We start from the raw sequence: 22,976 nt of genomic DNA, 5'->3' as shown, positions 1-22,976 counted from the left end.
GAAACAGAGCATAATCCCAGGAACTAGCCAAGGCTCCTAACTACCTATCTGGAAGAGGACCCACCATTGGTGAAAGGATTTGGTCTCAAAGGGTCACAGTAATCAGCCTGGAGGGTAAAAGAGACATGAGAACACACTTAGAGTGGAGAGCAATCAACTCGAGTGGGCCTCCGTCCCCTCACCTAGCAATCCTTCTCATTTTCCCCTACAAGCTCTTTAAATATGCATGAGTGTTTCACACAAACGTCATTACCTGGTTTACTTCCGGAGACACCAGGTGGCTTCTTGGGTTCGGACTTCAGCTTAGATGCCAGAACAAACCGCCTAAACCACTCCTCTTTTTCTCTGCCAGTTCTCCCAAAGAGGTACAGTATCTGATCTCGCTGGCCAGCTCGTGTTCCCTCTTGAGGCTGGGGTGGTTTCTTAGGGTCCTCGCTTGCCAGCTCTCTCTCAGCTGGTGGCTTCTCTTCAGAAGTTTCCTTATCTGTCTGAGCCTTTGACATAAAGTCATCTTGTCGACCCAGCTCAATGCAAATAGGGTACTTTTTATTCCAGATGCGTTTCCGAGCCAAACTTTTAGGTACAAGATGAATCTACAGAGAAAGGGAAATGATGATGTACGTACATCATTAGACTGGCTACACTACGCATCAACATCACAAAGAGCACAAACACAAGCTGTATAGGATACTTGACGAAAAAGATGAGTGTGGAATAATTTCTACCACGCATCTAAGCCTGTAAAAACTGTAGTAAACTTATTCTTGTTCTTTAAAATCATTTGAGAAAGTAGATGTTCATGAATCCTGCAAGAGTTACGAATATTTGTAATTTTTATCTAACAGTAGTAGCACAATAACAATGTGTTGTTGACAGTCATCCATTCAGTTTCCATATCAACAGAGTTTAATGATCCTAGGTCAAACTTTTAAGCCATTAAAAAAAAAGTGAATTGGTCAACCTAGATGGGAAATTTAAGCCAACCCTGAGTATCAACCTCAAGTTAAGATTATGTTTATGCAATAACTATTTTTAGGACTTCTGTCATTTGGGGGAAACTTAAAGATACTTCAGATGCCTTATAAGAACACAGGACCCATAGCTTTGTGGAATAACAGATAATTTAAATTTCTTACAAAAATAGAGGTAGATAACATTTTATAAAAATGGCTACTTTGCATATCCACAATTTTCACATTGACAGAGTCTTCATTTCGTTAGTGCCCAGGCACCCATCACAAAGCTTTTGTTTGAGAGAATTAACTTTGAAAGTCAAAATGCAGAGTGCCCAATGCCCTTGCTCCCCAGGATGCAGCCCCCGGAGCAGCAGCAGGAGTCTCACCTGGTAGCTCATAAAAACGCTCTCTCAGGTCCCACCCAAAGCTGCACTTGGCCCAGTGATTCCTGCAAACATTTAGTTTGTCAAGAACTGCCCTAAGACACACTGACACTCATACAACAAAACCAATCTGTAGGTGGAAAATGCAGTCAAACAACCAAGACACCAAAGGCTTGTTCTTCATCTAAGGCAGCTCTCTTTCCAAAGTTACTCCGACTCACCTTGCTGTCTGAGAGGTCATAGATTTTCTGACTGATGTAGGTGACCTCTGGCTTTGTTTCATTGTAGCTCGCCCTCCTGGATATGTTTTTATTGGGCTTGGAAAGTCTTAAGGTTCCACCTTCAAGTCGAACATACACTGAATGTGTCAAAGTTGCATGGTAAGTTTCTGGATCATAGTTGTAAATCTCATTCATCCATCCCTGGTGAAGAAAAATCTTTGTTAGCAAAAGTAGAATAAGCGTAAATCTAATTGTGAAAATGAACACTACAGTATTCAGGATACTGAAACCAAACTTGACTACAGCCATGGTGTCAACCTTACAGGTGACAAGGGTCAGAGATGAGCTGGAAAGATAAGCCGTACTGAGGAATAATTTGCTATGGTTTTGATTTTCTAAACATCTGGATTTGGGGGGAGAAGGACAATGGCCACTATCCTAAATGAAAGATTGTTTCTTTCTCTCTCTCTCTCTCTCTCTCTCTTTAAAAGATTATTTATTTATTTGAAAGTCACAGCTGCAGATAAAGAAACAGATCTTCCATCTGCCAGTTCACTCCCCAGATGGTCACAACAGCCAGCGCTGGGTCAGGCCAAAGCCAGGAGCCAGAAGCTTCATCCAGGTCTCCCACGTGGGTAACAGGGGCCCAAGTACTTGGACCATCTTCTGCTGTTCTTCCCAGGCCATTAGCAGGGGGCTGGATCAGAAGTGGAGCAGCAGGAACATGAACCGGCATCCACATGGGATACCAGTGTCATAGGTGGCAGCTTTACCTGCTACACCACAAAACCAGCCCCGATTATTTCTTTCAAAAAGCTGACAGGCAGGTCTTTGTTCACAGAACTAAGCAAATCTCTCTGCCTGACTTCCTGTTACCATTCAACGACTCAGAGAAGAGCTCTCCTTCCATTTCTCTGTCACTATAACATGTGCCCCATGGAAATACACAGCAAAGCAGATGAATGAGAATCAGGCATATGATCAACAGCATGTCAAAATTTGAAGATCTATAGTACTTAAAATGTATGAAATTGTGTGTAGGTTTTCTCCCTCCCCTAAAATCCACATAAATGTACTTACACACCAAGTCTTAAAAAGTGCAAACATATTGACGTGTACAGAGAAAACACAGAACCCTAACACAATATGAAACTGCAGCAAAGCTTCGGTCATAGCTGTAATCAATATTTATCATTTACACTTTCCCCCAAAAAACTTTCCCAGAAGAGGGGCTCAGGTCTCTTTAAAGGACGTTTTCTAGGATATTTTAATTGTTATCATCCCACTTACTCCTTTAATTTTATAAATGTCTTTTTTTTTTCAAGATTTATTTATTTGAAAGGCAGGGTTAGAGAGAGAGGGTGAGATGGAGATAGAGATAAGAGAGAAAGAGAGGTATCTCTTATTTGCTCATTCATTTCCCAAATGGCTGTTACAGCTGGGGCTTGGCCAGGTCAAAGCCAGGAGCCAGGAGCTTCTTCCAGGTCTCCCACGTGGGTGGCAGGGGCCCAAGGACTTGTGTCATCCTCCGCGGCTTCCCCAGGAGCATCAACAGAGAGCTGGATCAGAAGTGGAGCAGCCAGGACTTGAACCGGTGCCCATATGGGATACTAGTGTTGCAGGCAGCGGTTTAATCCATTACAACCACAACGCCAGCCTCTTATAAATGTCTCTGTGATGAGCAGAGAAGTGCTACAGACCACTAGATTGGAGTAAGGAATGTTACTCTTCTCAATGAATAGCCATATTGATGGTAAGTATTTGAATCCCACTTAAGCCTTTAACTGAAAGTCTCTGAGACTGAGGAATCCTCAGAATTCTATTTTACTCATCATCCATTCATCAAAGCATGACTGACTCTCCCTGTATGCCAAGTAATGGGTCAGGAGTGGATACAGAGATTTTTTGAAAGGACAGGATTTGGCCGGCGCCGCGGCTCACTAGGCTAATCCTCCGCCTAGCGGCGCCGGCACACCGGGTTCTAGTCCCGGTCAGGGCGCCAGATTCTGTCCCGGTTGCTCCTCTTCCAGGCCAGCTCTCTGCTGTGGCCCGGGAGTGCAGTGGAGGATGGCCCAAGTGCTTGGGCCCTGCACCCCATGGGAGACAAAAAAAAAAAAAAAAAAAAAAAAAAAAAAAAAAAAAAAGAAGAAGAAAGAAAGAAAGGAAGGACAGGATTCTTGACCTAGGGGTGGTCCCCTTCAAAAAGCTGAAAATTAGGTCTTCCTTCCATTGTCCCACAACCCTATTACAGTAACCATCAAAAAGTTATCACAGAGGACACAGTATTGTGGCATAATATTAGGCCACCACCTGGAGTACTGGCATCCCATATGGGTGCCAGTTTGTGTCTGGGCTGTTCCACTTCCAATCCAGCTCCCTGTAAAAGTATCAGAAGGTGGTCCAAGGACTTGGGTCCCTGCACCCACATTGAAACCTGGATGAAGCTCCTGGTTCCTGGCTTCAGCTTGGCCCAACCCTGGCCATTTTGGTCATTTGGGGAGTGAGCTAGCTGACTGAAGATAGATAGATCTCTCTCTCTCTCTCTCTCTCTCTCTCTCTCTGTCTCTGTCTCTTGTTCCCTCTCTGTAACTCTGCCTTTCAAATAAATAAATAAATCTTTTAAAAAGCAGTTATCACAGGGTGGGTATTTGGCATAGTAGTTAAGATGTCACTTGGGACGCTCATATCCCATATCAGAGTGCCTGGGCTTGAGTCCTGGATCTACTCCTGATTCCAGCTTCCTATCAGTGCACATCCTGGGAAGCCACAGGTGATGATTCAAGCATTTGGTTGCCTGCCATCCAAGTGGGAGACCTGGACTGAGTTCCAGAATCTTGGTTTTGGCCTGGCCTAGGCCCAGCCGTTGTGGACATTTGGGGAATGAACAGAGGATAGGATCTCTCTCTGCCTTTCAAAAATAAAAAAAGTCTCACACACACACACACACACACACACGTATATATATATATATATATATACATACCATCACTGTGAAGTGGCGGTAAAATGGACAAACACACCTCTTAATCATGGCTAAGGAGTACAACATTTATGCATCAATTAAATAGATTTATATGCCTCTAGATCTTCTGAATGAGCTGGGAGGATCTCTTCTTCCTCCCAAGGAGTCACTGACTCAGGAAGAGCACGTATTAAAAAATAATGAATGAGCAAGCAGTGGCCATAGGAATGGGGTGTAACAAAGATGTTTGTAAAGCAGCAATGATCAGAGCAATAATGCAAAAAAGAGAACAAAGCAGTGGAAGTCACAGTGGGGCCTGAAGTGGTATGTACTGTCAGAGCATCAGTTGTGATATATTTGGCTAAGCGTAGAACATTCTTCTTCTTCTTCTTTTTTAAGATTTATTTATTTGAGAGGTAGAGTTACAGGGAGAGACAGAGAGAAAGGTCTTCCATCTGCTGGTTCACTTCCCAAATGGCCACAACGGCCAGAGCTGGGCTGATCTGAAGCCAGGAACCAGGACCTTCCTGTAGGTCTCCCACGCTGGTGCAGGGGCCAGCAACTTGGGCCATTTTCTATTACTTTCCCGGGCCACAGCAGAGAGCTGGATCGGAAGAGGAGTAGCCAAGACATGAACCAGTGCCCATTTGGGATAGCAGCGTTACAGGTGGAGGTGTAGCTCACTACACCACAGCACTGGCCCCCTAGAACATTCTTAAAGTACAGTCTTTGATTCATAGATTAATTAATTTATTTGAAAGGCAGAATTACAGAGAGAGAAGGATCTTCCATCCAATGGTTCACTCCCCAAACGGCTGCAATAGCTGGGCCTGGGCCAGGCCAAAGACACAAACCTAGAACTCCATCTGAGTCTCACATGTGGGTGGCTGGGGCCTAAGCACTCAGGCCATTTTCTACTGTTTTTCCAGCCTATTGGCAGAGAGCTGGATTGGAAGTGGAGCAGCCAGGACTAGAACTGGCATCCATGTAGGATGCCAGCATTGCAGGCAGCAGCTTGACCCGATATGCCACACACCAGCCCCTGGTTCATAAAAAAAGCTTTTTACCTTTTTCTTTAGTCTGCTACTATGCTGTTACCTTAATCAACTTTCAAATGCTATTTAGTCCTGCATTTTCAGGATAAATGAAGCATTAGTCATTATGTGTTTAAGTAGGATTTCCCATATATTCTTTCCTAAATCCAGGTTCAGTGACTTCACATTGTTAACTTTCAACTGGCCTTAGTGGGACATTTTTTCAAAGCCTTTTCTCCCTAAATGTTTGTTTATTTTCATCTACTTGCAAGGCAGGGTGATAGAGAAAGAGAAGAAAGAACTCCTCACTGGCTCACTTCCCAAATGCTCCTAACAGCCAGGCCTGGACCGGGCAGACTACAAGAGCTTGGAACGTCATGTGGGTCTTCCATGTGGGTGGCAGGAGTCCAGGTAACTGAGCCAAAATCTGCTGCCTCCTAGGACGTAGTAACAGGAAGCTGGATCAGAAGTGAAGGAGCTGGGAACCAGCACTCTGCTTCACCTGCTGCACCACAGCACCTGCTCAGGTGGGAATTTTTACACCACAGAAACCAGGGAACAGGAGAAACACAGGTGGTGGTGTTTTTTCCCATGGAGAGCCTGTTTCCCAGCACAGTACTACTGTTAATACTTTGCACACACTGATGAATTTGATTTGCTAATATTTTGTCCATTTGTCCCTCTGAGTCCACGAGAGAAACTGGTCTGTGGTTTTTCTGCTATGTCTCTTGGTATTAATGAGGATCACGAAAATGCGTTGGGAAATGTTCCTCCTCCTCTACTTTCAGAAAGAATTTGTATAGACCTAATATTATTTCTTTTTTAAAGGTTTGGTAGAAGCCAAGAGTTTTCTTTGGGCCTAGAGTTTTCTTTGTTTTAAAAAGTTTCAAACCAAGGGGCTGGCGATGTGGCCCAGCAGGTTAATCTTCCACCTGCAGTGCCAGCATCCTGTATGCATGCCAGTTCTAGTCCCAGCTGCTCCCCTTCCGATCCAGCTCTCTGCTATGGCCTGAGAAAGTAGTAGAAGATGGCCCAAGTCCTTGGGCCCCTGCACATGTGGGAGACCCGGAAGAATCTCTAGGTTCCTGGCTTCAGATCGGTGCAGCTCTGGCCTTTGAGGCCATCTGGGGAGTGAACCAGAAGATGAAGATCTCTCTCTGCCTCTGCCTCTTTAACTCTTTCAAATAAAATAAATAAATCTTAGGGAAAAAAAAGTCTGTAGGGTCTGTGGTGATGTCTGCTCTTTTAGTATTCAAGTGCTAACCTGTACTTCATTTAGGTATTTATTCTAAGATTTTAATGCTCATAATTTCCCTCTAAGGACTGCTTTAAAGGGAAAGTAATTTCAATTTCATTTTATATTTTATAATTTCCCTGTGACTTCATCTTTGGATCCATAAATTACATAGAAGTAGTCTATTTTTCAAATATTTGGAATTTTCCTGATTTTTTTGTTACTGATTTCTAGTTTAATTACATAATGATCACAAAACATGCTGTGCATAATTTCAATTCAGAGTTACAGAGAGGGCAAGGCAGGGGCAGGGGGTAGGGGTAGGGATAGGGGCAGGGCAGAATGAGAGAGAGAGAAAGGTCTTCCATCCGTTGGTTCACTCCCCAAATGGCCACATGGCCAGGGCTAGGCCAGGCCAAAGCCAGGAGCCAGGAGCTACATCCAGGTCTCTCATGTTGGCGCAGAGGCCCAAGGACTTGGGCCATCTTCCTCTGCTTTCCCAGGCACATTAGCAGGGAGTTGGATTGGAAGTAGAGCAGCTGGGACTTGGACCAATGCCCATATGGGATGCTGGCACTGCAGATTGCTATTTTACCCGCTATGCCACAGTACCACCCCCAATTTCAATTATCTTAAATTTGTTAAGGTTTGTTTTATGGTACAGAGTATGGTATATTTTGGTGAGTATTCTATGTACACTTGAAAAAAATATATATTCTGCTACTGTTGGGCATTTGTAAAAATAAGTGTTATTTATCTTTTTTTTTTTTTTTGAAAGGCAGAGTTGCAGAGAGAGAAAGGTCTTCCATCTGTTGGTTCACTCCCAAAATTGCTGCAACAGCAGGAACCAGGAGCTTCCTCTGGGTCTCCCAAAAGGGTCCAGGGGCCCAAGGACTTGGGCTATCTTTCACTGCTTACTCAGGCCATAGCAGAGAGCTGGATGGGAAGTGGAGCAGCCGGGACTCGAACTGGTGCCCATATGGGATGCCAGCATGGAAGACGGCCGCTTTACCCACTATACCACAGTGCTGCCCCTATTCATTTTTTTAAAAAGATTTATTTATTTATTTGAAAGTCAGAGTTACACAGAGAGAGGGGAGGCGTAGGCAGAGAGAGAGAGAGAGAGAGAGAGAGAGAGAGAGAGAGAGGTCTTCCATCCGATGGTTCACTCCCCAATTGGCCACAATGGCCAGAGCTGCACCGATCCAAAGCCAGGAGCCAGGAGCTTCTTCTGGGTCTCCCACATGGGTGCAGGGGCCCAAGGACTTGGGCCATCTTGTACTGCTATCCCAGGCCATAGGAGAGAGCTGGATAGGAAGTGGAGCAGCCAGGTCTCGAACCAGCGCCATGTGGAATGCCAGCGCTTCAGGCCAGGGCATTAACCCGCTGTGCCACAGCGCCAGCCCCCTATTCATTTTTTTAAGCACATATATTTTCATTAAATTTCTTCTTACACAAAATCTACATTTTTCTTTTTATCCAATTTGGTTGCAGAAAATGCTGTCTTGGAGCCAACACTGTGGCACAGTGGGTTAAGCCACGGTCTGCAATGCCAGCATCCCACATGGGCATCAGTTCGAGTCCTAGCTACTCCACTTCCAATCCAGCTCCCTGCTAATGTGCCTAGGAAAGCAGCAGTAGGTGGCCTAAGGCCCAAGTGTTTGGGTCCCTGCATCCACGTTGGAGGCTGGGAAGAAGCTCCTGGCTCCTGCCTTTGGATCCGCCCAGCTCCTGTCGTTGTAGCCATTTGGGGAGGAACCAACAGATGGAGGATGGAGGTTCTCTCACTCTCCGTCTCTCCTCTCTCTCTCTCTCTCTCTCTCTCTGTAACTCTTTCAAATAAATAAAGCTTTTAAAAAAAGAAAATGCCGTCTAATGTACAATAGGTTTCCTAGGGCTAAAGTTGTTAAGGCACTAGATTAATAAAGAACTTGAAGCAGCTTTGACTTTTCAGAGCTACTTCGGAACCATGGTCAAAGCCAAGTTGCATTTACCTGCAGAGCTACTAAAACCAAGAAGAATCCAGGGAGCAAGGGAAGGTGGGGCTGATGCTTAAGAACTTCTAAGGGCCAGGGAATGACTCTTAGGTTAAAACAGCAACTTGCTATCAGCACCATTTGTGAGCCCTGGGCCACAGAGTTGCAACCCCCTTATTCTGGAATTGCTCTTCTTCAGGCCTGTTGCTGTTAAGTGTACAGTGTCTGCCCAGAGGAAAGGCTACCGGAGGATGCACAGCATGTGTGGTGTCTGCAGGCCCATCACAACACCCTAGCTAAGATGCGTGAGGTGTAATGATTTTCAAATTGTGATCATAATTCGACATGAGACAAATGTCACTGGAACAGTCTCTATATATAAAACACTCCTCATTAGTTTCCAGCTATGTCAGATCACAGACACGTAGAAAGCCTGCAGAGTTAACATGGTACTGGAATTCTGGAGAAAACTCCCAGCACTGCAGTTATTACTGGCTCACCACCAGACGAGAACAGGGGTGAGGGGGAGAAAGACTGGCAGTGTATTATGGAATTTTCTCAAATAAAAGGCTGATCTCTGAGGAACGGAGTACTGTGGGCTGTTGATATTTTCCCTTTTGAAACACCTGAAATTGGACAATGAATAAGAAAAACTTAGAAATAAAAGGAGATTGTTTCTCTCTGATAGCTTTCATTTTGTCCTTCCTAAGTCACACAATGTAGAACTGTCCAGGGAGGTAGGGAGGTACTGTCCAATGGAGCCATAAATAGGAGTCATGAAAATATATGTAATTTTATTACTTTGAGATTTTATTTATTTACTTGAAAGAGAAACACAGAGAGTGAACATTTGCTGGTTCACTCCCCAAATGCCTACGCCAGTAGGGGCTGGACCAGGTTGAAGCCAGGAATCAGGAACTCCATTTGGGGCTCCCACATGGGTGGCAGGGACCCAAGCATTTAATGCCTTCCAGGATGCACATTAGCAGGAAGCTGGATCAGAAGCTTGGAGTAGTCCAGTCTGAAGAAAGCAGACACTCTGATCTGGGATGCATGGATCCCAAGTGAAGCACAAAGCCCAGCCCTGAAAACAGGTAATCTTAAATCATTCAAGAGCCACATTAAAAATGAAAAGAGCAGGTGAAAATAATTTTAACAATTTTTTTAAAAAAATATTGTTTTCCCTGATCTATGGCAACTAATAGAATACAAAAATAATGTACATCAGTGAAACTGATATTTTGAGATTTGATTATTGTTTACAGCCCTTGTCTCTACTATTGAGGACCAATGTTTTCTTCTTACTATTTGTTGAATTCTTTACTTAGTGGAGGGTTAAGCTTCTAATTATAAAATAAACTGAGGCCGGTGCCGCAGCTCAATAGGCTAATCCTCCGCCTGCAGCGCCGGCACACCGGGTTCTAGTCCTGGTCAGGGCGCTGAATTCTGTCCCAGTCGCTCCTCTTCCTGTCCAGCTCTCTGCTGTGGCCCGGGAAGGCAGTGGACGATGGCCCAAGTGCTTGGGCCCTGCACCCACATGGGAGACCAGGAGCAGCACCTGGCTCCTGGCTTCGGATCAGCACGGTGCGCCGGCTGCGGCCATTGTGGGGTGAACCAATGGAAAAAGGAAGACCTTTCTCTCTCTCTCTCTCACTGTCTACTCTGCCTGTCAAAAACAAAACAAAACAAAACAAAACCTGAAAGTATGTCATTGTAAGAATTAAAAGAAAGAATAAGAAAGGAAGGAGGAAGGAGGCTGAGGCATGGGCAGGAGAGAGGATAGGCTGAGAAGTATCACTGTGCTCCTAAATCTGTATATATGAAATACATGAAATTTGTTCACCTTATAAAGATAAAAAATTTTAAAAATATGAATTTATTTTGAAAGAGTTACAGACAGACATACAGACAGAGAGAAAAGAAAGCTCTTCCATCCGCTGGTTCACTCCTAAGCTGGTCACAACAGCTGGCTCTGGGCAAGGTGGAGCCGGGAGCCAGGAGCTTCATCTAAGTCGCCCAGGTGGATGGCAGAGGCCCAAACACTTGGGCCATCTCCAGCTGCTTTTCCCAGGCCATTAGCAGGGAGCTGAATTGGAAGTCGTACAGCCAGGACATGAACCGGTGACCATACAGGGATTCTGGTGTTGCAGGTGGGACTTTACCTGCTATTCCACAATGCTAGCCCCAACAATGTTATTGAATTTACCCCAACATATCCAAAATATTATTTCAACATGTAATATTGAAAATTAATGATATTTTACATTGTTTCACATTAAGTGTTCAAAATCCAGTGTGTTACCGCACTTGTGCTCAGCAGCCACACGTGGCAGGTGGCTCCTGTGTTAAAGACAGAACAGGGCCAAGGCTTAGGTTCAAGCTTTTCAGCCCAGACCAGCCAAAATGGGCAAAATCCTCTTTTCTTGCTGACACTTCCAAGTCACACAGTCTTCATGACAAGAGGTGTCTAACTCAGCAGGCACTTTACCAAATTAAGTGAGAGAAGATAACCTACATAATCTCCAGATGAAACACTATAGTGTGGAAATCCAAAAACCTTGAAAAGAGGGCGGGAGGGAGAGGAGGTGGGAAGTATCACTATGTTCCTAAATCTGTATACATGAAATACATGGAATTTGTACACCTTAAATAAAATTTAAAATAAAAACTAAAAAAAACTTAGCAAAAATGTATTATGATGAAATATAAAATTTGGAAAGATTTCTTCATAATAATTATGATTAAAATGTACTTGAGAAATACTTCTGTTTATGATAATAATGACAAATAACTGTTACGTATATTATAGAAAACTTTAAGAATTCTCTTTTCTCACAACTATTAGTGAATGGCAGTTTATTTTTTTTTTAAGATTTATTTATTTATTTGAAAGGCAGAGTTACAGAGAGGCAGAGATAGAGAGAGAAAGAGAGAGAGAGAGAGAGAGAGAGAGAGAGAGAGAGGTCTTCTACCTGCTGCTTCACTCCCCCACTTGGCCACAATGGCCAGAGCTGGGCCAATCTGAAGCCAGGAGCCTGGAGCTTCTTCCTGGTCTCCCATATGGGTGCAGGGGCCTAAGGATTTGGGCAACCTTCTGCTCCTTTCCCAGGTGCATTAGCAGGGAGCTGGATTGGAAGTGGAGCACCTGGGACTTGAACCAGCACCTATATTGGGTGCTGGCACTGCAGGCGGCAGCTTCACCTGCTACACCACAGCACTAGCCCCTCAATGGAATGTTATTAAATCTGCTTGATTCAAGTAAAATGCTATTTCTGTTGAAAAAAGAAAAAGACACCCTTCAAAAGAACTACCTGCAATATAAAAAACTCAGGAAGAAGAATATCTAGTTAAAAGGCTAATATTTTTTAAAACTCTTATCTATAATTCTATAGGAACATTAAAAATATTCAATAGTTTATGCCTTTGATTTTCAGATGTATAAACAAAATAGGACACACAGGCTCGTGTCTTGGGATACAAGTACTACATCAGCTCATCTGCTCCAAGGACACACTCAGGTGACAAGCCAGTATTCTATCCCAGTCTACCAAGCTACTTCCCAGTTCCTAGGGAAATTCTCGGATCTGGTTACCAAGAGCAATCATCTCCATGGTGTCTCAGGGATTCAGTTTTTAGCCACAAAACCAGGGGCTGGTCCCAGCAGCTCAAGCCACTGCATGGGCTGAAGAGCCCTCCCCGCCGAGCTCTGGAGGGACTGCAGCCTGCACCCCCACATAGGGCCAAAGCTCTGACATGAGTCACAGTCACCCTTTGCCAACAGCTCAGACAAATCCAGCTCACCCTCTGCCACTCAGATTCCAGGACTTCTAGAATAACCTGACCCAGGGAAACATGACGCAGAGAGCGAGCTGCAGGTCCTACCTGCACTGTCTCAACACAAAACCCTGCCAGCAGCACCAGGAGGCACAGGAGACTGCACGCCATGCAGTTGCTGGGGAAAAGCCCTTCTCCCAGCATGCAAAGGGTGTGAAGCTCCCCCACAGCTGCTGTGGTCTCTCCTGCCCCCACCCGCATCCCTTTCTCTGTTAAAGATCTCTTGAGGCCAAAGTCCATAGCTGCCACAAAGCAAATAAACACAAGCCCCAAATCAGGATTTGAATAGCACATGCATGTGAACAATCCCTGGTCAGCTTAAGTGTGACTCTATCCGGCTCATATCCTGTTACAGCCGGTAGTCAAACCACATGCCCTGAAACCAGCTGCAGGGCTCAGATCTGCTAGGAGAGCCGCAGGCTTGGGTTCCAATCCCGCCTTCACCACCTGCCAACGGCTAAGGTGTGTGGTGCTCACTCCTCAGGCCCTTAGTTTTCTCCCCTGTGGAAGGGCCTTGCACGGCTCACTCCCACCTCCTGCACCAGCCCCCACCTCCCGCTCTCCACTCCAGCCCAGTGATTTCTCTCCCTGCTGGCAGAGGCAGGATTTGCACACAGAAAAGGGCACACATCTCAAGCATATGTTTTTTTTTAAATGATGAATACAACAGCAACTGACATTAAGCCCACCTTATGACCCAGGTGCAAGTACATGACCTCCCTGACCTCTGATCTCACAGGCTCTCCAAACATCGAGAGGGTGGCAAGTCTGGGATGTAAGCCGAATCTGAGACAGGAGGCGCCATCTCAGCCCCGTGCTCTGGCCCCCAACACGGTCTGCCAGTGCCTGGTTGCCCCTTGGGTCATGGCAGAGATGACACTTCTGGGAACTCCCCTCTCACTGAGGCTCAGGTTTCTGTTACTCTGCTCCTCTCCTGGTCTCTGGGAACTGTCAGGCTTACTCAACTGAGCTTTAATAACCCCTGCCAAGAGCAGGCAGCAACTTGCCAATCACAGTTGTGACAAATGTTTGTTGACTGACCACAGGTCAGAAGGCTATGAGGATAAAATGAAATCTATAGAAAGCATAAGCAAGCAGGATAGGCTGGTTCACAAAATTTTGGGGGAAGTTGAATTAAAAGCTCATTTACTTTGGTGCCAAAAAATGCTGAAATCTACAGTTTTTTCATAATATGCATTTCCACAAACATTCTGAAGACCCCGTATACATAGATTTCAAAATGGTTTATACTAAAATAAACTTATTTTCAAATTACATTTTCCCATAAACTTTTTGGTTTGACTCTTTAGATTTTTTTTAATAAATTTTATTTACTTGAAAGGCAGAGAGAAACAGCACTCCCATCCACCGGTTTATTAATGCCTACAATAGCCAGGGCTGGGCCAGGAGCTTAGAACTCAGTCCAGGTTTCCCACATGGGTGCCAGGGACCCAAATACTTGAGTCATCACCTGCTGTCTCCCGAGGTACACATTAGCAGGAAGTTGGAATTGGAAGGAGAGCCAAGACTCAAACCAAGGCACACCACTAGGGGATGCAGGTATCCCAGGGGGCCTCTCAACTGCTGGCACCAAACGCCTGCCACACAAAGAATGTTATGAGTAAAATATTGGGGTGTAGCAGGTAAAGTATCCCATTATGGGCTCCAGTTTGAGTCCTGGCTCTTCCACTTCCAATCCAGCTCCCTGCTAATGTGCCTGGGAAAACAGTGGAAGATGGCCCAAGTGTTTGGACCCCTGTACCCACATGGGAGACTGGGAAGAAGCTCCTGGCTCCTGGCTCCTGGCTTTGGTCTGGCCATTGCAGTCATTTGGGTAGTGAACCTGTGGATGGAAGACCTCTTTCTGCCTCTGCCTTTCCCTTGCCTTTCAAATAAGAAAATAAATCTTTAAAATAAAAAACAAAGTAAAATATTGTAGTTTTTCAGGACATACTTGAATTACCTATTTCTTATCTAGAGCAGAGAGAGAGATTGTGTCTGGGGTCCTAGTTTCCTGTCTAAGGCTCTTTACAGACCATTATAAGCTTTGATAGGGAACCTTGAGATGTTCACAGGGCCTGCTACTTGATCTACACCAGTCAGGCATCCAGGCTGGCCAGGCCCAACCCACCTCCAGTCCCCGCTTCAGTCTGCCCCTGGAGGCACCTGACTGACCTGAAACCAGGTCGCCCTTTCAGAAAGCGATTTCCCAGTGCCAACCTAATCACCTTTTCATGCCAGTCATCAGCCAGTATTTTCCTGGGGCTTGACCAACTCCCTGGATTAAGCCGTGTATGAAATTTCTAGACTTCAGCAAGCAAACACCAAACCTTGGGAGCAGCATAGCATCTCCAAGGCCTTCACCCTGTTCCCCACACAGCACCCAAACACCCACTGCTCCACTGTTCTAAAATTCCTAACCCTGAGTTTCTTGCAACTCTGTTTTGTTAGGAGACATGTGAGTAGGTATCCAAAGAGATAAAGCAAAGAGTTAACAACTACAACTCATCTCCTTCCAACAGCTCAACTAAAATCCTCAGAGATGCTGTCGACCCACACTGAACATCTCAGACAAGACTTGTTTCTTCCTGAAGCTGGAACTGTTAGAATGGAGACAGTGCACACCACTGGGGACAATGACCCAGTCATGCAGGCTGCAGCTGTCTGGCCCACAGACTGGTCCTGTGACGGCATTTGCAAAAGGTCAGGGGTTTCTCTTCAATTCACTGCTGGATTTAGAAGATTCGTTTGGCTCAAAGTACAAACCGCAATCTATAAAGGGGCCCATTTAATACTTGGAAAGATTAAAAGCTACAATTAACCTTTTGCAAAATAATAAAGTCTGGCAGAAGTTTCATTGTGTTCATTTTCAGTTACAGTGCCAATCAGGAGTTCAAGGCCAATGCTCTCCTCTGAGCTTGATGCTGAGCTGAGGAGACAAAAGCTCCAGGAAGCTATAGGAATTCCTCCTCTTCAGGGCACTGGACACCTGGACTGACACCAGGAACCTGCGGCAATGTTTCCACCCCATGGCTGTGCTGACTCCCTGCTCTGCCTGTCATTCATATCCTGCATCATTCCTTCCTCAGGTCTATCAGGCAAAGAGCAAACCTAAACACAAGAACAGAGCCAGGCCCCAAGGCTGCTGCTGCTGCTGCAAGTCAGCTCTGAAGCACGCAAAAGGTGATTTCTTCTTTTGTCCCTCAAACTAAAACTTAAGCAGGAACTTGTCACTGCCAGGCTTAGCTCTTTTGATGTATTAATGGTCAAGAACTGGAGTCTTCAGTTAAAACACAGCATCAAAGATCATGGAGGGGCTGATGCTGTGGCGCAGCGGGTTAAAGCCCTGGCCTGCAGCGCCGGCATCCCATACGCGGGCTGGTTCGAGTCCCTGTTGCTCCACTTCCAATCCAGGTCACTGCTAATGCACCTGGGAAAGCAGCAGAGGATGGCCCAAGTCCTTGGGCCCCTGCAACCACATGGGAGACCTGAAAGAAGCTCCTGGCTCCTGGCTTCAGGCTGGCTCAGCTCCAACTGTTGCAGTCATTTGTGGAGTGAACCAGCAGGTGGAGAACCTCTGTACCTCTGTAACTCTTTCTTTCAAATAAATAAAATAAATCTTAAAAAAAAAATATATCATGGAGATCAAGGATGGGGCAGAACAGTCTAATAAACCTCACTGAAGTTTAGACAAAAAATGAAAGAAGCATACCTGCAGACAGAATTCATACTATGAATGACAGCCTTGAGCAGACTGTCAGCATTCAAAATAAGTGCCGCTCAAAGATACAAGGAGCGGCCGGCGCCGTGGCTCTATAGGCTAATCCTCCGCCTGCGGCACCAGCACCCCGGGTTCTAGTCCCGGTTGGGTTGCCGGTCCTGTCCCAGTTGCTCCTCTTCCTGTCCAGCTCTCTACTGTGGCCCGGGAAGGCAGTGGAGGATGGCCCAAGTGCTTGGGCCCTGCACCCACATGGGAGACCAGGAGGAAGCACCTGACTCCTGGCTTCAGATCGGCGCAGCACACCAGCCATGGTGGCCATTTTGTGGGGTGAACCAAAGGAAAAAGGAAGACCTTTCTCTCTGTCTCTCTCTCTCTCTCACTGTCTAACTCTGCCTGTCAAAAAAAAAAAAAAAAAAAAAAAAAAAGATACAAGGAGCATGTTTCAAAAGTCCCTGCATCCACACTGTCCACATTCTCCCAAATCCTGCTTTAAGGTCACTTTCCCTGAAGTGTCACCAAAAGCACAGGCGTCAAGGGTAGACTGACCGGGAAAACAGCCTTTGTCCCAGATTTTCTGTTTCTCAGAGGAGCATGTCCCAAGCTCAGGTGACCACAGAACTTTTTGTTTGTTTGTTTGTTTAAGATGTACTTTATTTGAAAGACAGAGTTACAGAGAAGTAAAACCAGCCATCTGCTGGTACACTCTCCAAATGACTGCAATGGCCAGAACTGAGCTGATCCGAAGCCAGGAGGCAGGGGCTTCTTCCGGGTCTCCTACATGGGTGCAGGGGCCCAAGGACTTGAGCCATCTTCTGCTGCTTTCCAAGGCCATAGCAGAGAGCTGAGTTGGAAGTGGAGCAGCCAGGTCTCAAACCAGCACCCATATGGGATGCGGGCACTGCAGGCTGAGGCTTTAACCCGCTGAGCAACAGTGCTGGTCCCCATAGAACTTTTTAATGATGGTGCCCTGACAGGTAGTGAGAGAGTAGGAGATAAGCAGCACTCGTTAAAGAATCAGATCAACCACTGCATACCAGAGTATGTTTTACATCAATCCCTGACAAACATTAAGTCCTATGAACAAGTGTTGAAATTCCAAGACAAACAGATCAGCAGGCCAAAGAGTAGCCTCCAAACTTTTCAGATCATACATTCTATCAGTTAAACAATTTTTGAGTACTTACCAATAATATATACCTTTACTTATTATGAGCTCTTTTTTAATCAATTTTTAGTTTTTTCTATTATGATAGTCTCATAACATCTTCAGCTGACATCTTAAGGTACAACTAGTACTAGTATTCCTCCTCCTCCTCCTCCTACACACACACACACACACACACACACACGCTCAGGTTGGGGCTCACTGTTAATGATAATGGGTATAAATCCGTATTTCAAATACTCTTATTGATAACTTCCAAGGTTTTTGGCCAAAGGTCAATATATGGTCACTTTTATGTTAAGTATCAGCAAGATTTATTTCTCTTCTTACCTAGAGAGGGTAAACACAGATCCTGATAGCAAAATATTTTCTTCTTGACAGTGTCTTCAGCAACCCATTTTGGACCCCAGTGAAAGTAGCAACAGGATGGCACAGTAAGTCAACAACAGTGGCCTGGTAATCATTGTACTGAGATTCTAACAGGCCAACAAAAAGAAACTCAAGTCTTTTTTGGCTGTGTAATGTGGCTGTTTTTTCTCTTAAAGATTTGCTCTAATTTCTTAAGGAATTTCATGAAATTGAGATTATATTTGCAGGGGACGGCACCATGGCTAACTTAGTTAATCCTCTGCCTGTGGTGCCAGTATCCCATATGGGCACTGGGTTCTAGTCCCGGTTGCTCCTCTTCTGGTCCAGCTCTCTGCTGTGGCCCAGGAGGGCAATGGAGGATGGCCTAGGTGCTTGGGCCCCTGCACCCGCATGGAGACCAGGAGGAGGCACCTGACTCCTGGCTTTGGATCGGCATAACGCCGGCCATAACAGCCATTTGGGAGATGAACCAACGGAAGGAAGACCTTTCTCTCTGTCTCTCTCTCACTGTCTAACTCTGTCAAAAAAAAAAAAAAAAAAAGAGAGATTACATTTGCATGGTAGAATTTCTTCTCAAAACTGATAATGTCCTCCTTACAAAATTATTCTTTTATGTATCAAAACCAAAGCCGGGATTCAGAGAACGTTAAATATTTGAAAAACCCCTTATTATATATCTAATTATTATATATCTTACTACATATCTGAATATGGCACAACCTAAAGAAAAAAGGTTCTCCAAAATCCATCCATGTTAGCCTCTGCAATGGTGCAAGTATAACTTTAGTCCACGTGGTAGCTGTACCTTTCAAAAAGAGAGAAACGATTGCTCTGAAAACTGCCATCCTACTGCTGTGTTCCGCTGCTGATTTGTAAGTCTGAGATGACAATTTGCTCATGAATGTGATTCAGAACAGCATCTGAGTCATACACTCAAACATAAATCCAAGAACCTTCTGAAATCTTCAGGAAGCTCTTCACCGTAAACGTGGGAGAGTTAGTGCGCAAGAATGGCACTGAATTAAATATACTCTTGGCCAAGTGACAAGGACATTCTCTGGGAGAAGGGCCATCCAGTTTGGTTAAGATACTCAGCAAAGGTCCAATGGGTAGGACGCTTACTCTAAATGTCTTCCTTAAGTCTCCCCACATCCAACCATGCTCTTTCCCAGGGCGCCCAGCTCAGAGCATCGAGGTAGCTACCTAAAATAAGCACTCCAGAAGGCTACCATGCAGAGGCATTGCTATGTGACTGTGGACACACCCAAGGCTCTCTGCTGGAGAATTTACATGGCTCAGAGGTTTAAACAAGCACACGGTCTCCTGAACCCACCACGCTGCAAGTCCTGCTAGCCTCTCCTAACATCTGGTCTTTGCTTTCCTGTGCTCACAACACCTCACGCTCGATGCTTGCAGCCCCCTTTCTCCTTGAACTCCCATTCATTAAGAACAAGCTGTGGAGGAGGTCCTACGCATCGTGGGAGCTCTGTGACAGCTCTTGGCCACACAGACAGTACAGCTGCTGATCAGCCAGGGTCAGAGGGGGAAGTGGTAGGGGACCATAAAGCCACACATCAGTCTTTGAGAGCAGCTACTAACTGGCTGCACACTGGTCTTTTTGGCTTTGCATCCAATGAACTCATCATGGCTGCAGTGTCATTTTTAAATATCAATGTCAGCAGTGTAGATGGAAGGTGAAAATGGCCCTGATGAAGCAAATAAAGCTTTACTTTTTCCTCCCCTTCCTCATCAGGTTAAGTCACACAGAATAAAAACTGCCATGCTCCTTGAACGATCTATGGAGCCAATGCTGGAGCCAGACCCCAGTCCAGGCTGGGCTGCAAGCACTGCCTAAGCCCATCAGTGAGAATTTACATGGCTCAGAGGTTTAAACAAGCACACGGTCTCCTGAACAGTCTCTGAGCACCCAGCTCCAGCCTGACAGTTCCAGGCTCCGAGGTGGAGTCTCCTTAGGCATAAAGCACATGGGATCCCTGCAAGGGGCTGGGCCTGTGCTCTGAGAGCTTTATCACAAGCAGGTTTTATAGCCCCTAGACCGGAGAGTTTTGTTTGGTTTTTAACGTTTCTATACCTGCCCTCAAGAACTGCATTATCATGTTCTCTATGAAAATTCACTGAAGAGGATCAGATGCACAGGAAATAACTCAAACCAATTGACTCTTTCGACTGGCCCTAGAAAGGGGTGCACAGACTTGTTTTATAAGGAATCGGGCCCAACTCCACAACAGTTCACAGCCATACCTGCGAGCAGGATGGCACTCCAGATGCCCTGCCATGGCTCTCTCGCCAGCCTGCTGCGCATCTGCCTTTCTCCTCCCTCGGAACACAGGAGGGCAGTGCTACATGAGGCCTGCGAGACGAGGGCAGACCTGTGGCCAGACAGTTTCTAAGCAACAAACACGTTTCAAATCCTGAAGTCATCTTGGAAAAAAATGACCCTCCAAAAGCTATGTTTTTAATAATTATTTGTTATCTTAAAAAGATCACTCCTATCAACTCTTTATTAGATTTTATTTTTAAAGCAGGTCTCAGAGATTTCTTTTCTTTTTTTTTTTTAAGATTTATTTATTTATTTGAAAGTCAGAGTTACACAGAGAAAGAAAGAGAGGCACAGAAAGAGAGGTCTTCCATCCGTTGGTTCACTCCCCAACTGGCTGCAACGGCCAAAGCTCTGCCGATCCGAAGCCAGGAGCCAGGAGCTTCCTCTGGTTCTTCCCACACAGGTGCCGGGGCCCAAGGACCTGGGCCATCTTCTACTGCTTTCCCAAGCCACAGCACAGAGCTGGATCAGAAGTGGAGCAGCCGGGACTTGAACAGTTCCCATATAGGATGCCAGCACTGCAGGCAATGGCTTTACCGGCTATGCCACAGCGCCAGCCCCAAGGGATTTCTTTTAAAAAGCGGTGTCACCAGAGAATGACAGGGCCAGTACCGACTCACTGCCTAAACTTTCTGATAAAATCTCGTTCACTCACTCACCTACCGGCCGTTCATCCAACAATGACTTCCACATGCCTGATACACAGCAGGTGCTGAGGATACAGTGATGAACAAAAGCTCACAACACTTTATGGTGAATGGGGGACGACAGATAAGAAACACAGGACCACAGCTCTGGCAGGTACACAAAGGTGAGGTGGAGAAGCTGGCTATGCCTCCCAAACTCGAGTACCCCTTTGCTTAGTGCACATCCTGCTGGGAAGAAGCTGCCAGCACAGTAACTTCCCAGGGCCCCTCATGTTCCGAGGGGCTGTGTGACTGGCTCACCCCAGTGGGATGTGAATGAAAGCGACATCTGTCACATCTGGTTCCAGGCATTTAGGAAGGTGTGCCTTCTCTTCACTTTCTCTTTCTGCCAGAGAACGGGATGCACAGGATCTTAATACCCTAGGGTAGGGTTGGCAAACTGGGCCAGAGGCCTGTTTCTGTCAAGCTTTTTTGGAACCCAGTGACATCTGCTCACTCACATATCTCTAGCTGCATCCCTGCTACAGTGCAGAGCTGCAGGACTGCCACAGAGACTCCATGGCCCAGAAGTCTGAAATATTTCCTATTTGGACCTTTAAGAAAAACTCTGCTGTGGCCTAGGGAGAGCCCTAAGACAGCAAGAGCCTGTGCCCCTAATTCAATGTGTGTAGGAGGCCACTCACCTGGGACACCCATTAGGGACTGTTATGTGGGCAAAAAATAAACTTCCAATTTGTTATAATATCTGGTGCTATCCTAACTCAAAGCACAGCACAGCATCCAGTGAGAAATAGCACAGAGGATGACAGATGGTCAAAGTCAGATTCCACTCTACTCTGTTTCTAATCACAACACCTGCGTCCTAAATTTAATGTTAATGCTGCTAAAAGGTTTAAAGTGCCATATTTTTTAAATGGTTCCTAGGAGCAAGATCTCCCATTCAGTAAAATTAATTAAGCCCAAAGAACATTCACATTTGAAATCTTGAGCTTGCAACACACCATGCCTCCTCCTAACCCATGGTGCTGCCCCTTATCTAATCAGAGAAAGTAGCTAGTCAGGTTTCTAGAAGTGTTGTACACCAAGCAAAGACCTCAGGCTAAAATATACTTTCCTCATTAGACATGAAACCATTCTAAATGAGATAAGGCTAAGAATGAAACAGAATTACCAAAATGATCAGTGTTCAAACATCAATCAGGGAGAATACTTGTAAGACAGCCTCAGATGATTTGCTCAGATTATAGCTGTCAGACTATGCAAGCATTAAAGTACTTGTTCTCTACAAGGAAAATTCAAATATATTTATTTATTTAAAAGGCGGAGACACACACACACACACACACACACACACAGAGATGTCTTCCATCCACTGGTTCACAACTCAAACGCCCTCAACAGTTGGGGTTGGACCAGGCTGAAGCCAGGAGCCGGGAACACCACACAGGTCTCCCACATGTGCAGCTGGAACCCAAGGAACTGAGGCATCATCTGCTGCTCCCCACATGCGTTAGCAGGAAACTGGATTAAAGTGGAGGTGGGACATGATCCCAGGCACTCCAGTATGGGATATGGGGATCCCAAGGGGATGCTTAACTCACTATGCCACAATGCCCACCCCAATTTTTTTTTAAAGATTTATTTATTTATTTGAAAGGTAGAGTTACAGAGAAAGGGAGAGACAGAGAGAAAGGTCTTCCATCTGATGGTTCACTCCCCAGATGGTCACAATGGCCGGAGCTGGGCCTACACGAAGCCAGGAACTTCTTCAGGGTTTCCCACATGGATACAGGGGCCCAAGGACTTGGGCCATCTTCCACAGCCTTCCCAGGCCACAGCAGAGAGCTAGATTGGAAGAAGAGCAGCCGGGACACAAACCAGCGCCCATATGGGATGCCAGTGCCACAGTGCCAGCCCCACCTCAATTTTTTTAAAAATTGTGGTTCTGGTCCCAGAGCAGCCTGTGTAGGCTTTTTAAAAAATTATTATTTTCGGGTTGTTGCTGTGGTATAGGGAGCAAAGCTGCCACCTGTGGCATCAGCATCTCATATGGGTGCCAGTTAAAGACCTGGCTGCTCCATTTCTGATCCAGCTCCCTGCTAATGTGCCTGGGAAAGCAGCAGAGGATGGCCC

The 22,976-nt window shown here is 45.6% G+C and overlaps 1 protein-coding gene across 8 annotated transcripts in view; it reads right to left on the bottom strand.

The window, feature by feature from the left end:
- The window catches only part of TEX2 (testis expressed 2), a 124,546-nt gene that overhangs the window by 40,094 nt on the left and 61,476 nt on the right, over positions 1–22,976 (bottom strand). For 7 of the 8 annotated variants that reach the window (XR_011383425.2, XM_051825828.3, XM_070060473.2 and 4 more), the window contains exons 3-4: positions 1,561–1,761; positions 254–593 (exon numbers count right to left, since the gene is read on the bottom strand). Coding sequence is in view for 7 of the 8 variants with exons in the window: in XM_051825828.3 (XP_051681788.2) it covers positions 254–593; positions 1,561–1,761 (541 nt within the window). In the remaining variant the exon portion in view is untranslated. Of the gene's footprint in view, positions 1–253; positions 594–1,560; positions 1,762–9,555; positions 9,851–22,976 lie in introns of those variants that run through there. The other variant, XM_089316800.1, reaches the window with a different exon arrangement.

This window comes from Oryctolagus cuniculus, chromosome 17 (assembly GCF_051225735.1).
Source record: "Oryctolagus cuniculus isolate XC-2025 breed Fujian yellow rabbit chromosome 17, ASM5122573v1, whole genome shotgun sequence".
Classification (NCBI taxonomy): Eukaryota; Metazoa; Chordata; class Mammalia; order Lagomorpha; family Leporidae; genus Oryctolagus; species Oryctolagus cuniculus.
The sequence above is the reverse complement of the archived record's forward strand: the minus strand, read 5'-3'. Positions and strand labels throughout refer to the sequence as shown.